This window comes from Stegostoma tigrinum, chromosome 1 (genome assembly GCF_030684315.1).
Source record: "Stegostoma tigrinum isolate sSteTig4 chromosome 1, sSteTig4.hap1, whole genome shotgun sequence".
NCBI lineage: Eukaryota > Metazoa > Chordata > Chondrichthyes > Orectolobiformes > Stegostomatidae > Stegostoma > Stegostoma tigrinum.
In genome coordinates this window covers 30,443,040-30,460,758 of record NC_081354.1, presented here as the reverse complement: position 1 = coordinate 30,460,758, position 17,719 = coordinate 30,443,040, and the positions used below count along the sequence as shown (strand labels likewise).

The window sequence follows — 17,719 nt, the reverse complement described above, 5'->3', positions numbered from 1 at the left end:
GCCAACACATCATTCTTGAAGTGTGGTGCCCAGATCTGCTCACAGTATTCCAAATGGAGTCTGACCAGAGTTTTGCATATCTTCTGCATCCTTATGCTCCAGTCCTCTAAGTATAAACATCAGCAGTCCATCAACTTTCTTGACAACTTCCTGCACCTGTTCATTGCATTTCAAACATTTGTGCATTTGAACCCCCAAGTCTGTTTGGACATCCACTATTTATTTATACCACCTAGAAAGTACTTTGATTTAGCCTTTTTTTGGTCCAAAATAGATAACCTCAGACTTGCTTACATTGAATTCTATCTGTCACAGTTTTGGTCATTCACTTTGTCTATCAATATCCCTTTGTAATTTTATGCTATCATCTACGATATCTACAATGCTATCTAACTTTGTATCATCAGCAAATTTGGATGTCTGTCTTTCTATGCCATTTTCCAAGTCACAATAAATAAATTGAGTAATTAAGGCCCCAGCACAGACCTTTGTGGGACACCACTGGCCACATCCTGCCAATTCAAGCACCTGCCCATTATCTAAGCATTCTGTCACCTGCCATTCAACCAAATTCCCAGCTATGTCAGTAATTTACCCTCAATTTGTGTTCTTACAGCATATCCCTTACATGCACAGATGTCCATATACCACTGGCTAACATAAGTTCAACTTAATTGGATGCAAAACAAATAGCGTTGTATTCCATATGTTAAAAATTACAACATTAGTTCAGTGTAGTGTCAGTTTGAATGTGGTAATTTCCGACTAGGGAATAAAGACAATACAAGCATTAATAGTGGCGGGAACATTGCAATGATTCAATCACCACACGTACACACACGTATACACACACACACATACACATACACACACACACACCATTTATTATGAGGTCATTGACCCAAAGCATTAACTCTTATTTTCCGTTCATAGATGCTGCCTGATCTGCTCAGTGTGTTCAACATTTCCTGTTTTTATTTTAATGAAGCTCATTGTGTCAGAGTTTGGCACTTTACTGTGCCTTAAGAACTAAGTTACTCATTTTAGTTTTGAAGTGTCAAAAAGCCAAATAAAAACTATGTTGGAGCTAATTTGCTAATTAGATGCTTCACTCAAATTTGGACAATCTGCCATCACAGATCTAAACTCATGGGCAAACCAATTCTGCTGAACCATTTTTCATACTTAATTTTTTTTTACAATTTGTGAAAATAAATATTCATGTGAAATTATCATAGGATACTCTGACAGTTACAATTGATGTCATATTAAGTGTCTAGCCAATTTTCAGATTTTAACTTCGTCAAGTATTATTGGAATGGACAGTTGAGTTTCATCAGAACATAAACTGCAATGGGTTTTTGTTCCAGGCTGACATAAATACTTTGCTGCCCACCTTTTTTTTGCTGAAATTTCATATTTATGTCTGTTCCTTGCTCAATCCTATCCTACAATTTTGAAATTTACAATCTAGAACAATCTTCATTCAGCAGCAGTCTGCCCACTGCAGTGAGCATCTAGTTTGAAAAAAAGGATTAAAAAGCATTAAACTTTGGCCCCCAAAATTCCCCACAGAGGAATTTAGACCAATGAGATTGGAATTGTGCCTATTGATGCTCTGAAAAGCTGACACAGCTGCAATTTACAGGGACAGTTAATTTAAAAGTCGATTAGCAGTTCTCTGAGCTGACAGGGATCTGTATGGGTGTTGGGAGAGAAGATGCTTGAAGATTAAGCTGAAATGTCTAAAGATTGATTGATAGAGAGATCAAAGGGTATGGGATACAGACAAGAAAGTGGAACTGATGCTATGCTTAGAGTAGTCATGATTTTAGCAAATAACGGCACAAACCCAGGGGTCCAATGGTCTACTCCTGTTCCCAATTCATATGTTGACATGTATGTTCATACAAGGGAGTAAGGAAGCAGCTAATAAGTCTGTCAGGAGCTTATTGTTGCTCAACTTTGCAAGAATGCCTTCCATAGAGGCAACCAAAGAATGGACAAGATGTAGTACAAAAAGTATTCCAGGAAGACACAGTTTCAGTAAGTGAGTTTCAAATGCTCTTCAAAGAGATTTAGTGAAAATGAGATGAAGGAAGCCATAAATAAATGTATCTTTCACCAAAGAGTAAGAGGTAGCATGGATGCTGAATTTTAACTTCAACATAAAGTCATTGTCCCTACAATTCCCTAAATTAGTAACTGTATAATAAACTCCTCCCATTGCATCCAACTGAAGGAGGGCATGAACTAAGGATCTAGAATCTATTTCTTTGTCAGAAATTTTAATTCTTGTTAAATACAGAAACCCGGTCCATGCTTTCTGTCAACCTTTGTCCAAAAAACAAGCTAAGTGGGGAATTCAGCGTACTTTTTAAAATCTTTACCTTTTGTGATGACTCCTGAATGAATGAAGCTTGATTTCCAGCTACCCAGTGAAGTGTAACAGAGATGCTAAGGAGCCTTGGTAAGTTGTTGCAGCCTATCTTGTGGATGGTAAACACTGTGCCATTGTGTGTTGTTAGTGAAGGTGTGAGATGGGGTGCCAGTCAAGTGGGCCGCTTTAACCTGGAAGGTGTCAAGTGTTTTGAGTGTTGCTGAAGCTGTAGCCATCCAGGCAGGTGACGACTAACTTTGAGGAATCAGAAGGCGAATTACTCACTGCTGAAATTCCAGCCTCTGACCTCCAATTATAGCCACAATACTTTTATGGCTGATCCAATTCTGTTTTTGACCTATATTAAGGGGTGTTGATAGTAGGGCAGGACAACAATCAGCAAAAGCAGGCCATGAAACTGGGTAATGAAATGTGAGGCTGGATGAACACAGCAGGCCCAGCAGCATCCCAGGAGCACAAAAGCTGACGTTTCGGGCCTAGACCCTTCATCAGAGAGGGGGATGGGGTGAGGGTTCTGAAATAAATAGGGAGAGAGGGGGAGGCGGACCGAAGATGGAGAGTAAAGAAGATAGGTGGAGAGGAGAGCACAGGCGGGGAGGTAGGGAGGGGATAGGTCAGTCCAGGGAAGACGGACAGGTCAAGGAGGTGGGATGAGGTTAGTAGGCAGGAGATGGAGGTGCGGCTTGGGGTGGGAGGAAGGGATGGGTGAGAGGAAGAACAGGTTAGGGAGGCAGAGACAGGTTAGACTGGTTTTGGGATGCAGTGGGTGGAGGGGAAGAGCTGGGCTGGTTGTGTGGCGCAGTGGGGGAAGGGGAGATTTTGAAGCTGGTGAATTCCACATTGATACCATTAGGCTGCAGGGTTCCCAAGCGGAATATGAGCCGCCTCTTGCTCCCCAGAGGAGCTCGAACAGTTCATCCACTTCACCAACACCTTCCACCCCAACCTTCAGTTCACCTGGGCCATCTCCAGCTCATCCCTCACCTTCCTGGGCCTCTCAGTCTCCATCTCAGGCAACCAGCTTGTAACTGATGTCCATTTCAAGCCCACCAACTCCCACAGCTACCTAGAATACACCTCCTCCCACCCACCCTCCTGCAAAAATTCCATCCCCTATTCCCAATTCCTCCGCCTCCGCCGCATCTGCTCCCAGGATGAGGCATTCCACTCCCACACATCCCAGATGTCCAAGTTCTTCAAGGACCCGCAACTTGCCCCCCACAGTGGTGGAGAACGCCCTTGACCGCATCTCCCGCATTTCCCGCAACACATCCCTCACACCCCGCCCCCCGCCACAACCGCCCAAAAGACGATCCCCCTCGTTCTCACACACCACCCCACCAACCTCCGGATACAACGCATCATCCTCTGACACTTCCGCCATCTACAATCCGACCCCATCACCCAAGACATTTTTCCATCCCCACCCTTGTCTGCTTTCCGGAGAGACCACTCTCTCCGTGACTCCCTTGTTCGCTCCACACTGCCCTCCAACCCCACCACACCCGGCACCTTCCCCTGCAACAGCAGGAAGTGCTACACTTGCCCCCACACCTCCTCCCTCACCCCTATCCCAGGCCCCAAGATGACTTTCCATATTAAGCAGAGGTTCACCTGCACTCTGCCAATGTGGTATACTGCATCCACTGTACCCAGTGTGGCTGCCTCTACATTGGGGAAACCAAGCGGAGGCTTGGGGACTGCTTTGCAGAACACCTCCGCTCGGTTTGCAATAAACAACTGCACCTCCCAGTCGCAAACCATTTCCACTCCCCCTCCCATTCTTTAGATGACATGTCCATCATGGGCCTCCTGCAGTGCCACAATGATGCCACCCGAAGGTTGCAGAAACAGCAACTCATATTCCGCTTGGGAACCCTGCAGCCCAATGGTATCAATGTGGACTTCACCAGCTTCAAAATCTCCCCTTCCCCCACCGCATCCCAAAACCAGCCCAGTTCGTCCCTTCCCCCCACTGCACCACACAACCAGCCCAGCTCTTCCCCTCCACCCACTGCGTCCCAAACCAGTCCAACCTGTCTCTGCCTCCCTAACCTGTTCTTCCTCTCACCCATCCCTTCCTCCCACCCCAAGCTGCACCTCCATCTCCTACCTACTAACCTCATCCCACCTCCTTGACCTGTCCGTCTTCCCTGGACTGACCTATCCCCTCCCTACCTCCCCACCTATACTCTCCTCTCCACCTATCTTCTTTTCTCTCCATCTTCGGTCTGCCTCCCCCTCTCTCCCTATTTATTCCAGAACCCTCACCCCATCCCCCTCTCTGATGAAGGGTCTAGGCCCGAAACGTCAGCTTTTGTGCTCCTGGGATGCTGCTGGGCCTGCTGTGTTCATCCAGCCTCACATTTTATTATCTTGGATTCTCCAGCATCTGCAGTTCCCATTATCCATGAAACTGGGTGGTTTGTTAATAACACCATTGATTGACCTTATCACCCACTGTAATTTTAACAGCAGCAGATTAAGTATTAGGTGGATCACTTGCCTGTGGGCCCCTTGAAGCTCTTAAGTGGCCAATCAATAGCCATTTAGTGTTACCACCACTGCTGTTATTTTATCTGTTGGGAGTTTGAAGTCATCACCAAGTGTGCGTGGCTTACCCAGTGAAACCTAGCCAACCTGTGGCTTGGTGAGTGCAGTGTCAATTGGAAGACATCCATATTTTCTCACCTTCACTTCCCTAACCCCCCTACCCCCAAATCATGTGTACTCCATCCCATATCTTCCGTCACTAGCCTACCTGCTCTGGTGAGACCCCAGAGTCATCTTCGAATCTGGCTCTATTGCAGCATATTTCCTCTGGGACATCCAGCAGTGCCTGATATCAACACCACTCTTAGTGGTGTTTTTGGTACCACAGAACTTCTGAAATTTGGCTGTTGCGCTCAGAGACAGGATTTCCTTCTTTGACCAGTAAATGACTGCAAGGAAAAGCAATGAAGCTGGGGATGTGGTTGGGGTGGCGGTGGTGGTGCTGGCTATCCATATTGAGGGAGTCCAAGCCACTGTGAAATTCAGCCCATGCCCCTCTCCCCACCGTTTTTGTGTTCCAAATATTTACAAGTCCTCTAGAAGCACTGGTTCACATTGGTGACTGCCTTCTGATGCTGCCCTTGCTTTAACAGTTGTTAATCTCTAACATTGTTCAATTCTCCTGAAAGGTCATCATTGTGGAACGTAAATTCTATTCCCGTCTCTGCAGATCCTGCCTAATTGGCCCAGTATTCCAGTATTTTCTGTTCTTATTTGAGATTTCCAGAATCGCAGGATTCTGTTCTTGCTTTTCCAAAGCATCACTTTATTTTCTATGTGTTATTTTATGAGTGAGAGAAGGTCATGTGGAACGCAGGCTTCTCCTAGCTAAACAGTTGAAATATAATAGGTGCTAGTCAAGGGCACCTTATCTGCTAGAACATTTGTTTTAAGAGGAATGCCTACTCAGACCTACAAGTCTGTGTAATAGGGACAGTTGTGTGGCGGCACTGTTTTTTCTATCAATACTGCGTTTGTGGATAAAGTAATTATACTGCACATTCTGCATTTGATGCAGCCTGGTCTTCATGCCACAATGACATAGAATACTGTGCAACTTCAGTTTCTCGGTGTAAGCTGCTCAAGTTCATCTGGTCAAATATTATGTCCAAGACTCTAGTGTCAGCATTTTTACTCCTTTAATGGTGACTATAGATTAGCAGATGTTCTGCCCTTTATGTTATATTGACATATCAATGATAGTAAACACACAGTGATACACATCCTCAGTTCTTACAGGTGGTCAGATGCAGAATAAACCCAGTATCTGTGTTTCTTTTGTCAAAGTGTCACACCTACTGTAGGAGCCTTTAGGCTTATATTCTGAAGTTGACCTCCAAGTAGACTTGCTTCACTTTTATATACTAAACACAGAAGATAGGTTTTGAATTTTCACTCCACGCACAACTGTGGCTTATAATATATAAGTGCCTTTCCTCTGAGTTAACCATCCAAGTATTGTTATTTAGAGCATAATGCATGCATAGATCTGAGAGAGAGATGGCAGATTCATAGCCATAATCAGTGCCTGGTCGCATGTTTCAGATGTAGTTCTGGAAACATTCTGAAGTATAGAATAGATTGGCTGAATGTGATAATGAGACATTCTTAACTGTGTTCCTTTCTCCCCCGCATATTTTGATAGGACATTGTGAGTTAACTCGTTTGCTGATATATTCTGGCTTCAATCCCAGACAACCGGATGACTTTGGTCAGGTAAGATCTGTTACTTCGTTTTTAGCCACAGTCTTCTATTCCCCCTCCCACCACCAAGTTCACTCCTTTCCACTGCCAAAATTTACAAGATACATCCCATTGTTGTTGATTATGGTTGCAATATCTCAACTAAAGAGTGCTGTTTATGTAGGACTGCATAAAATACCACTGTAGCCTATCTCAGCTAGCCAGCTTTGTTAACAGCAATGTGGGACAGGCAGTGGAATCCGAGGCTTTTGAAGTAGGCATATAGGTTAGGAATCAGTGTACCATTTGTTATGTGTTTAGTATTTTTAGCAATTGTTCGAATCGTTCAAACATCAAGAACTCAGAGGTAAAGGAGCACAGATAACAGAGAGAGAAATCAAAACTCATAATACGATGTCAGCACAAAGTAATGAGCTGAATGGTGGGTAGCTGGTGAGAGGTTTTCTTGTCTATATCAGGGACAAGTTATAAGAGTAGTCTCATAAGTAGAGGCCTGACTAGATACCTAATTCCAGTCAGATGTGCTGTGGGGATCATGTGATAATTTCAGGACATGTCTCAAATCTGGGAAGAATAAATTCAGGAAGTGTCCTCAGCTGGAGGAGCTCAAGCTCTATGTTTTAGACTTTGAATAGCTGCTAATGTCACTATCATGAATCTACTAGTCTCAGAGCCCATCAATCATCCATTGTCATCATCTACAATTTAAGAACGTGCCAATAGAAAGGGAATGGGTGACTACTAGACAGTCAAGAAGAGCAGGATGTGCAAAAATCCCCTGAGTATGTGGTATTAAGTTGGTAGCAGACAGCCAATCACCTGTACAAATTACAAATAACAAATATATACAGTTGAGCCCCATAAGTTCGACACAAAGAGCTATGGAAATAAGTGTTAAGATTTATAAGGATATAAACTCCCTTTTGTAACTCCGCAAAGATCTGTACAAAAGAAAAGCTGGATTGAAATAAAAATGGGATCTTTCAGTGCAACTGCAACAGTGACATCTACACAAGGTAGAAACTTGCCCAGATTTGTCCCATCCACAAAAAAGCACTGAAAAGCACTGAATCCAATCTCACCGATTACCACCCCATCAGTATACTCTCAGTCATCAGAAAAGTGATGAAAGATGCCATTAACAATGCTATGAAGCAACACTTACTCAGTATACCCTCAGTCATCAGAAAAGTGATGAAAGATGCCATTAACAATGCTATGAAGCAACACTTACTCAGTAGCAGCCTATTCATCACTGTTCATTTTGGGTTCTGGTAGAGTTACTCAGCTCCAGACCACATTACAACCTCAGCCCAAATATGGACAGACAAGCTGAATTCAAAAAGTGAGCTGAGACCAGCCTTGAAATCAAAGCAGCATCTGGGCAATTTTGGTATGGAATGTGTATGCCTGTCTTGAAACCCCTTGGAAGTCAATGGGCACCCATAACACTAAAGATTGGGCAACAGCAAAGGCAGTGTCCTGCACATTGTGCTTGAAGTGTTATTTTTTGGCATATAAAATAAAGTGATTTTGAACGGGGCAAAACAGAAAGGATGTTACTTCCATAAACAGAATGCAAAGCGAGATTGAACTCAAAGCTTTGCCTCCAGCTCCTGTTTAATTAGTGGCCATATGCTGTCTGTTTTTTTGTATTGAAACTTTGCTGAAATGATTAGTTTTCATGACTAAAGCAATCATGGGCCACATAAGGATGACTCTGGTGTGATGTCGGGTACTAAAGGTGACTGCAGAAAGCCTAAGCGAGCAGGATTATTTTGTATGGTAAGTATGGCTTGCTCTGCCACTCGAAGATTCAGCAGGGAAACACATCTCTGTTAGTTGGTTAGAGACAGAGCACCCATCGCCTATCTCGGGGGATGTCTGCCTCAGATAGCTGCCGATCAATCCGATTGGCTGCCAGCTCAATAGTCCCAGGAGCGCAGTGACCAGGATTGGGAATGCAAGCAATTAAAAGTACAGAATCCAGTGACCGAGTGAATGCAGTGGTCTCATCGTGGGGAATATTTGAGAAGTCTGAAGAGGCTGGGAGAGGAATGCGCAGGTCTTGATAGAGAGGGCCGTGGATGAGGGAGCATCCACAAAGGAGGGGAAGCAATGTCGAGGGAAGACTGGTGAAGGAATCCTCTGGTCTGTCCTCACCCACAGCTTGAGAAGGGGCCTATAGAACCTACTTCTCTGCATCCAACACCCTCCACCTGCCTCAAAACTAAGGCCAGCTGGTTAATTTCCCTGCTAAGGACCTCAAGTGGGAGTAGGGAAAGTCGGCCAATGCAAACATCACCGATCCCACCACAAAATTGCTCAGAGGGTGGGGTGGGCAGGAGGATGGTGGGAAAGCCATTTATGGAATCTTACAGAGCATTTTTCCACCCTCCCCCCCCCCAACACCCAACCACCCCATCTGCAAAACTGCCAATGAGAGAATACGTAATTCAGTCCATTAGAAGAGCAAGCAAGGAAAGCTACACGTTGCCTACAGAATATGCCAGGATAGAGCTACTTGACTAATGTAACTAGAATGATCTATTTCATGACTGCCAGTAGGTTCTATAACTTTTAAACCAAAACTTTGAAACCTAATTGAAGGCTCATATTTAAGGTTCAAGCTCTAAGTCAAACATTTTACATGAGAAGCATTAGGATTTGTGATAAAAATAAAAGATTTGACATATCATGAACCAGAATCTTTACCAGATGTTCCCAAATCAGATCTCATGTCGGTCTTTAAATCTCAAATATCATCAACAGCCTGGCTTGATGGTTAGCATAGTCTAATTTAGATTTCAAAATAAAACCTGTTGTGTACATTGGTTACAAAACAATCTTTATTGCCCTCCTGAAGTTCCTATGATGTATTGAAGGAACTTGACAATGTCAGTTGAAATGAATGCTTTGTCATGTGTTTTTGAAGTTATAAAAATAACTATCCAACAACATTGTTCAGGTAACAAAGCTTCCTTTTTGTATCCACTCCTTTGCTGAAGTGTGCTGAATATATTGAGCTAAATATCTACTTTGTTCATAAGCAGTTTCAAAGACACAAAAGCATTTGATTACCACAGTGGTGTGATTCCTCTTGAATATGAGTTCCAGAAAATTATCTAACAAAGCTAATAAGCTTAAAATTCCTGGTCATTAAACTCTTCTGGCCAAAATAAGATCTAGAAAACTACAGCATGACAGTGTCTGTGTTCCTGCTATGCTAATTTAAGAATGGGACGCATTAGTGCCCTTCATCTCACCTTACTGCATCGATTTAACTTAACATCTTCTGTTTCAGCTTCCTGTCCTGGGATTAGTCAGACCAAGGATTTCTTTTCAGTTCTGCTTCCATTACCACCGGACACTGAAGGGGCAGATTTTTTGGCTTTGGTGGACAAATTGTCAAACGTGTGCACTGACACCACATTAACAGAAGTCTAACAGTCACGTGGCTTATCTATGAATTTCAAAATATAATCAGTGACCTTCATCTGATGGGATACAACTCAGAAATTATGAGTATGCAGCAACACTGGAGATACTGGAGTTTTAGATTCCTTGAAGTAACATTACCAATGATACATGAGTTTATTGACATGTGTTTAATAAAGATCCTTATTCACGTATTAAATACAAGAAACATTAGCCTGTGTGTTTGCTCCCAGATCACAAGCCAAGTAGTCAAGCAAAGACTGCCAGGTTTAGAGACAGGCTATGCAGGGGGTGTGCCTCAGTGCACTGTCCCTGTATCTATGTTTCATAACACAAAAGAGCAGAATATGAAACATTCCTCTAACCCTGAAAGCTCATCCTCCATGTTCCATTTATGTCACTCCATGCCCCTTCACGCCTTCTAGCCACCTCATCATGGCACTCATACCATTGATACCAGCCCATGCTCTTCCACCTATACCACAGGTTTTTCCTTACCTTCCAGGTCAATGTCATACCACACTGCTGAAATCCTATGGCCCATTATAGCCCCTAAATCATTTCATTGGACCCATCATCACCCACTACACTTCACCTCACCATGTCAACTCACCTCAGTTCACCATGAACAGGAGTCAAGACACATGCAGAGATTAGATAAAAGTAAAATTCTATAAAAGTCCTAATAAATCATAAAGTTCCAGACCTCCCTATTGAAAAAAAACTCTCATTCATAAAAACACATTTAGTACATTTATATTCCTTTAATTAAATAAAGCCTCAAAACAACAAATAATTTATTAAAGTGCACAATTCCGCCTAACAACAAACGTTGGAATTCAGTCAGAGCTCCAGTTCAAATTCCAGTTCTTTCTGATAATCACTTGTAGCTGTCAATCAAACTATAATGATATAGGTAACCCACTGTGATAATGGATGACTGTGAAAGCACGCAGCAGTTATCCAGTAATGGAAGCTTTTTTTACTGACATCATCAGAAAGTGAAAAAGCAAGCAAGTTTTTTTTTCAAAGTCAGACACTTTTTTAAAGAGCAAAAGATTAGGGCTTTTAAATGTCTTGTCGGCTTAAAAACTCCCTTTGACAAGTTTTTGTCAGGTCCTACTGACAATTATGACAGGTCATCTTGACATGTGTGACAGGTGATTTTGACAACTGTGTTTTCAGTTGGGCTTGACAGTAGAAATTTTAGTCCCTTATTAGACATATTTATGTCTATTGAACAATTCCAATGGCACCTTGTCTTCTCCAAAAGGTGTCTGACCTTTACAAAAGGGCATCCTATTTTCCCCAAATAAGCCCCAGGACCAGATCCAATGGTATGACTTACTCCATGGAAGGAATACACCCACTATCCAAATAAATCCACAAAGTTCAGATCTGCTTTTACCGGGTTTAATTTGCATACTTTCAGAATCCAAGACGACTAAAGTCCAATCTGAATAAAAGCAGCTAATGATTTAAATGAGCAGCCAATTCTTTAAAACTCAGACCCATGGTAGATGCCCTACCCTATTCCTGATTATGTGAAAGTGGGAAGCGATAGGATGAGAAATACAAGTTTTGGGTAGTTCCAATATTTTCACATGACAGAGAGGCTCCCCATTGTGGTGCAAATTTGGATTCTTCTTTTTCAAGCAGCATCTAGTGGATTTTATATGAAATAAGATTTCAAGAGATACAGGCAGCACATTTGACATAAAATGTTTCAATTTCAGCTTTCTATAGGTATTGATAGAGAATTGATCTATCTAATTGAGAATTTAAAGGCAAATGCTTCATGTGAACGATTATGTTGTTAACTAATTGATACTTCATTTCGGAAAAAGATTCTGAGCAGTCAGTTCAACAGTAAATTTCACACACAAATATTTTCCATTGAAATGCAAGTCCAAAGTTTACTAAAAATAGAATCAAATTTCATGCCTAGAGTGATATGGGTTATTTGAATTATGAGACATAACGGATTCCGTTTTTCCAAAGATAAAATATTATTCCTAACAGATATAGCACATGTTGTGAGTTTGTTAATTATACACACAGGTAAAATAAATCTTTAAACTTCAGTCTAATAATTTGGAATTGGAAACTCATCCTGATCGGATGATTGTATACCGGTGAGGCATATTATCAATACAGTATGGATAGATCTTTATTCTGAATCAAGCCCATGTTATATTATGCACAGGGTGCTTCAAACTGACCATAAGTTGACTGTATAAATATTTCTTTATTTAATTGTATTCAAGCGCTTGGCTTCAACTGGAGAATCAATTTTGATCCTATGTGCAGGAACGGATTTCCAGGACCATTCAGCATCACAGGGACTGGAGTTCATCCTCACCTGCCACAAGCAAATTTTAATTCAGTTTTGGCAAGTTTAATTTGAGGATTTGATGTTTTTTACAGTGCCAATTTAAGTGGCTGGCATTGTTAATTTCTGTTAATTTGGCTGAATTTGCTTTGAAAGAGAATATCACAAGGGGACTTGTGGCATACTGGTACTGCCCTTACCTCTGACCTGGGGGGTTTGGATTCAAGTCCCACCTACACTAGAGGTGTATAGTAACATCTTTAAACAGGTAGGTTAGGAAAGTATATGAAAGACTATATAGGAACAGACTGAAACCAGAAGACTGTTGGATTAGGAAGTGCATATTTATAATGTACAATTTTTGAAGAGGTGATGAAGAAGATTGACAAAGGCAAGCAGTAGACATAGCCTATATGGACTTCAGCAAAGCATTTGACAAGGTCCACATGGTAGACTGGTTAGTAAGGTTAGAACACATAGGATCCAGAGGAATTTAACCATTTGGATACAAAACTGGCTTGAAGATAGAAGACAGAGGGTGGTAAAGGGTTGCTTTTTGGACTGGACTCTTGTGACCAGTGGTGTGCCACAAGCCTTGGTGCTGGGTCCACTGCTTTTCATCATTTATAGAAATGATTTGGATGTGAATATAGGAGGCATAATTAGTAAGTTTGCAGATGTGTGTATAGCTGGCGTAGTGGACAGTGAAGAAGATTATCTCAGACTTCAATGCGACTTTGATTAAATAGGCTAATGGGCCAAGGAATGGCAGATGGAGTTTAATTTGTGTAAATGTGAGGTTTGCATTTAGGTAAGGCAAGCCAGGGCAGGACTTCTACACTTAATGGAAGGGCCCTGGGAACTGTTACCAAACAAAGAGACCTAGGGGTACAAGTGTATAGTTCTTTTGAAAGTGGAGTTGCAGATGGATAGGGTGGTAAAGAAAGTATCTGGCATGCTAGCCTGCATTGGTCAGAGCATTGAAAATTAGGAGGTGGGACATCATATTGAGACTATACAGGACATTAATTAGGCCACTTTTAGAATACTGCGCGCAATTCTGGTCGCCCTTCAGTAGTAAGGATGTTATTAAACTTGATAGGGTGCAGAAAAGATTTACAAGAATGTTGCCAGGGTTGGAGGGCTTGAGTTATAGGAAGAGGCTGAATAGACTGGGGCTTTTTACCTTGGAACATCAGAGACTGGGATGTGACCTTACAACGGTTTATAAAATCGTGAGGGCCATCGATAGGGTGAGCATTCAAGGTCTTTTCCTAGGGTAAGGGAGTCAAAACCTAGGGGGCATTGGGTTAACATAAGAGAGAAAAGATTTAAAAGGGATCTGAGGGGCAACTTTTTCTCGCAAAGAATGGTGCTTCTATGAAACAACCTGCCAGATGAAGGCAACTGCACGGGTACATGAATAGGAAGAGTTTAGAGGGATTTGGCCCAAGTGATGGCAAATGGGTCTTGGTCAGATCGGGATGTCTGGGTGGCAAAGATGAATTGGAGCAAAGGATCTGCCTCCTTGCTGTATGACTCTATGTGAAGAAGAATGCATTTTCTCTATAGCACTTGTTTGACAATTTAGTTGCATTGTTACTTGTTACTGTCACTCGACATCGCTACACAATGATCATTGCGAGAATTTTGTCCCTCATTCCTTTGGTGAATGATTGGTGTGTCTTACCTTTGCCTGGGCTAATTTTTGTTCCTTCACAATCCAGCATCAAAATCAGTAATGACTTCATATGTCTAGCTACACATTCCAGACACCTTTAGTAATATCCAACTATTTCTATTTGTACCTATTTATTTATATATATTCCCAATACTGTTTGCTCAGTGAGTGGTTTAATAGTTCCCTACTTGCTCACTCATCATAAATCCCTTTCATTCTCCTCTGTCTCTGAAGAAGAATAATTTGTATATCAGAATGGTTAGATAATTGGTTGCCGGGTCAAGCATAAATTGTTGGGATAATAATCCTTTCTCCATTGAAATTGCATGAAAATGCAACAATGCAATGTTAAATTCTTGTTTTATTGTTTGACAATTAATGATCTTTGATTTAATATTACATTCCATACATTCCGGTAAACTGTTTGAGGGTGGATATTATAGTTATGATGTATTATGGGGCACAACTGATTTAATTCTTATGAAATGATTTGCCAGCGAATTGCATAATATTATCAGACACTGCCTGTTCCAGTATACTGAATAAACAGAAAACAGCACTCATTATGTCAGAGAGGGTCGTGCTCATTGTATTGGTAAGTTATCAAACAATTGGAAATTTAGAGAAGTAATTCTTCATAAGGATGTAATCTTCCCCATGCACTGTAAATGGGTCTGTTGCTGCTTTCATCAAGGATTGGAATAAATATCGTATGAATGTGGAAGCTCCCTCACTCGTGAATGTGATTCACTTGTCTCACAAACATTCAATGAGTCATTGAATATCCTGATTGATCCCTGGACAGTATATAGATTCAGCCAGCCAACTTGTCTGTTAAATGTGAGGCTGGATGAACACAGCAGGCCCAGCAGCATCCCAGGAGCACAAAAGCTGACGTTTTGGGCCTAGACCCTTCATCAGAGAGGGGGATGGGGTGAGGGTTCTGGAATAAATAGGGAGAGAGGGGGAGGCGGACTGAAGATGGAGAGAAAAGAAGATAGGTGGAGAGGAGAGTATAGGTGGGGAGGTAGGAAATCCCTAGTATAGCATGGATGGGCTATCTTGACATAATACTTTTGGTAATAGAACTTGATTGTCCTTGAAAAAAAATCATCGATTTGATATTACATCTCATAAATTCTGCTAGATCATTTTAGTTCATAAAGGTTTCTCTGGATGTTATCCAATTCATAATTACATGCTTAGCTTTCATTTTTCTTTGCAGGACTTTGACTTTTTTTCAAAGTAAAGTACAGTGCAGTGTTTGTCTTGTTTTTAACTGGTTTCGTTTCTCTTTTTTAATCCATTTTTGTTCCTGTTTCCACTTAATTTTTTACTGGCCTTAATGCCTTTAAAATTGTTGCCTTAAGAATTAGAGGCTTATATTTGTACATTTCTGCCTGTTGGTGGTGTATGTGCCAAATTAGGTGTGAAGTTGTCATGTTGGTTGTTTTGTGTATTTTGTGTTGGTTTGGAAAAAGAAGACAGTGACCTGACCAAAGATCTGGACAGATATGCCTTCATACCATAGAAACCTACTTTTTTTTAAGTGTTGTATATCTTTGTTTTCTCTTAGGAGCCCTTTAGAGCTGTGCTTTCAGAGCCGTTAAGTAGTTTTTTTGAAAAAAAGTCAGATTAACAGAATGGCATTTTCTCACCTTTCATTTAAAGAAAGCAGGAAAGAGATAGAGTGCTCATTGTGTAACCTTTAGTTTCTCTGTATTTTGAAACTTCTGCCTTTTTATTCTTAAGGAAAGGCACTCTTGAAAGTTTCTGAAATCTTGACAGAATTTTGTATTCCACCCAAAAAGAATTATCCATATTTTCTTGATGGTCAATGTTCTGAATGGCTGTTGGTATTCACAGAAACCGATAATGCTGATTGTCCAAGAATACTGATGTCTTGAGCTGGTGTCCAGTTGGTTTTCAGTTTTCTGAAGACCTGCCACAAAGGCAATGGAGTCTATTTTGTAGATGGCCACTGCTAGTATTGATGTGAATTTTGTCTCCAGCATGACATTTTATCTGATGCAGCAATGTTTATGTGATGCCTCATAACATAAACTGAATGTGGATATCAAGGTATTGAATAATAAAGCAGATGTTTATTAGAACTAGTTGTTGTACACAAACATTAATTTCATTGGCAAATTAGAATTTGAGCAAACATTAAGCTGTTAAGTAACATAGAGTGACATACTTCATATAGTGTGTCTTGCTTCAGAATAAGATGGAAAGTGAGACCTTTATTCCCTCAGTTCACATATTTTGATGCAGTCATGATATCATGACCATGTCTCTTAAAGGTACAGTGACATTCTGACCATTAGACACAATACAGAATCGAAAAATAGAGACATGTTTTCAAATCCAGCAATACCAATCCTCAGGCTGTGCAAGTAAATAATTGTTTCTCCGAATAGTAAATTTTGTAAGTTTCAGCTCAGGTACTGCAAAACAAAACTAAGCATTAATAATGTTTCTGAAATTTTTTAAAAATGTTTTAGAACAATAGTGTTAATCATAATGTGTAATTTTAATTGAGAACATCAAGTATTTTTCATTTGTACATTTGTTCAAATCATATTCTCCCAACCATTTATTGTCTTGTAATTTTTCTTGTCTGTACGTCATCTGAAATAATTGTAAAAATTTACAGAGGTAGAATAAGGTCTCAAATACCAAAAGAAATTCAGAGATAATTAATATAAACTTTGAAATTTAACGAGACCACACATTATTTAATATGCTAGCTCAAAATTCCTGTACCTGTTTCTTTCAGTGGAGAAATTAAGATATTTATTTTAAGCAGTACAACCAACTCTGTTAAAACAAAGGAATTCCACGTAAGTGCATTGAGTGTTCACAGCCTAACATTAAACAACATTATAGATTCCCTACAGTGTGGAAACAGGCTCTTAGGCCCAACAAGTCCACACCGCCCCTTGGACCATCCCAACCAGACCCATTCCCCTATAACCCACACATCCCTGAACACTACAGGCAATTTAGCATGGCCGATCCACCTAACATCTTTGGACTGTGGGAGGAAACCGGAGCACCCAGAGGAAACCCCCACAGACTTGGGGAGAATGTGCAAACTCCACACACACAGTTGCCTGAGGCTGGAATTGAACCTGGGTCCCTGGTACTGTGAGGCTGCAGTGCTAACTTCTGAGCTACCGTGCCGCCCCAAATGAAAAGTAAATTTACATAGATGTAAAATTAGACAGCAATTTGTGTCAATTTAGCATCAGATGTGTTGGATTAAAGTTATCCCTTCAGCTTACTCAGAGATAGCAAGAACTGCAGATGCTAGAGTCAGAGACAACACAGTATGAAGCTGAAGGAACATAGTAGGCCAGGCAGCATCAGAGGAGCGGGAAAGTTGATGTTTTGCGTTGGCTTGTAATCTCTGAAGAAGGGTCCCAACCCAAAACATCAACTTTCCTGCTCGTCTGATGCTGCCTGACCTGCTGTGTTCCTCCAGCTCCACACTGTGTTATCCCTTCAGTTTTACATCGTCTTTAAGATTATCAGATTATACTATGAATTATTTATATAAAAACATACCTTGAACTTATCCAAACACAAGTAGAATTCAGAAAGT

General features: G+C 41.1%; 1 protein-coding gene across 1 annotated transcript in view; it reads left to right on the top strand.

The window, feature by feature from the left end:
- The window catches only part of LOC125455695 (uncharacterized), an 81,884-nt gene that overhangs the window by 12,781 nt on the left and 51,384 nt on the right, over window positions 1–17,719 (top strand). The window contains exon 3 of the mRNA XM_059644094.1: window positions 6,600–6,670. Within this exon, the coding sequence (XP_059500077.1) occupies window positions 6,600–6,670 (71 nt within the window). The remainder of the gene's footprint in view (window positions 1–6,599; window positions 6,671–17,719) is intronic.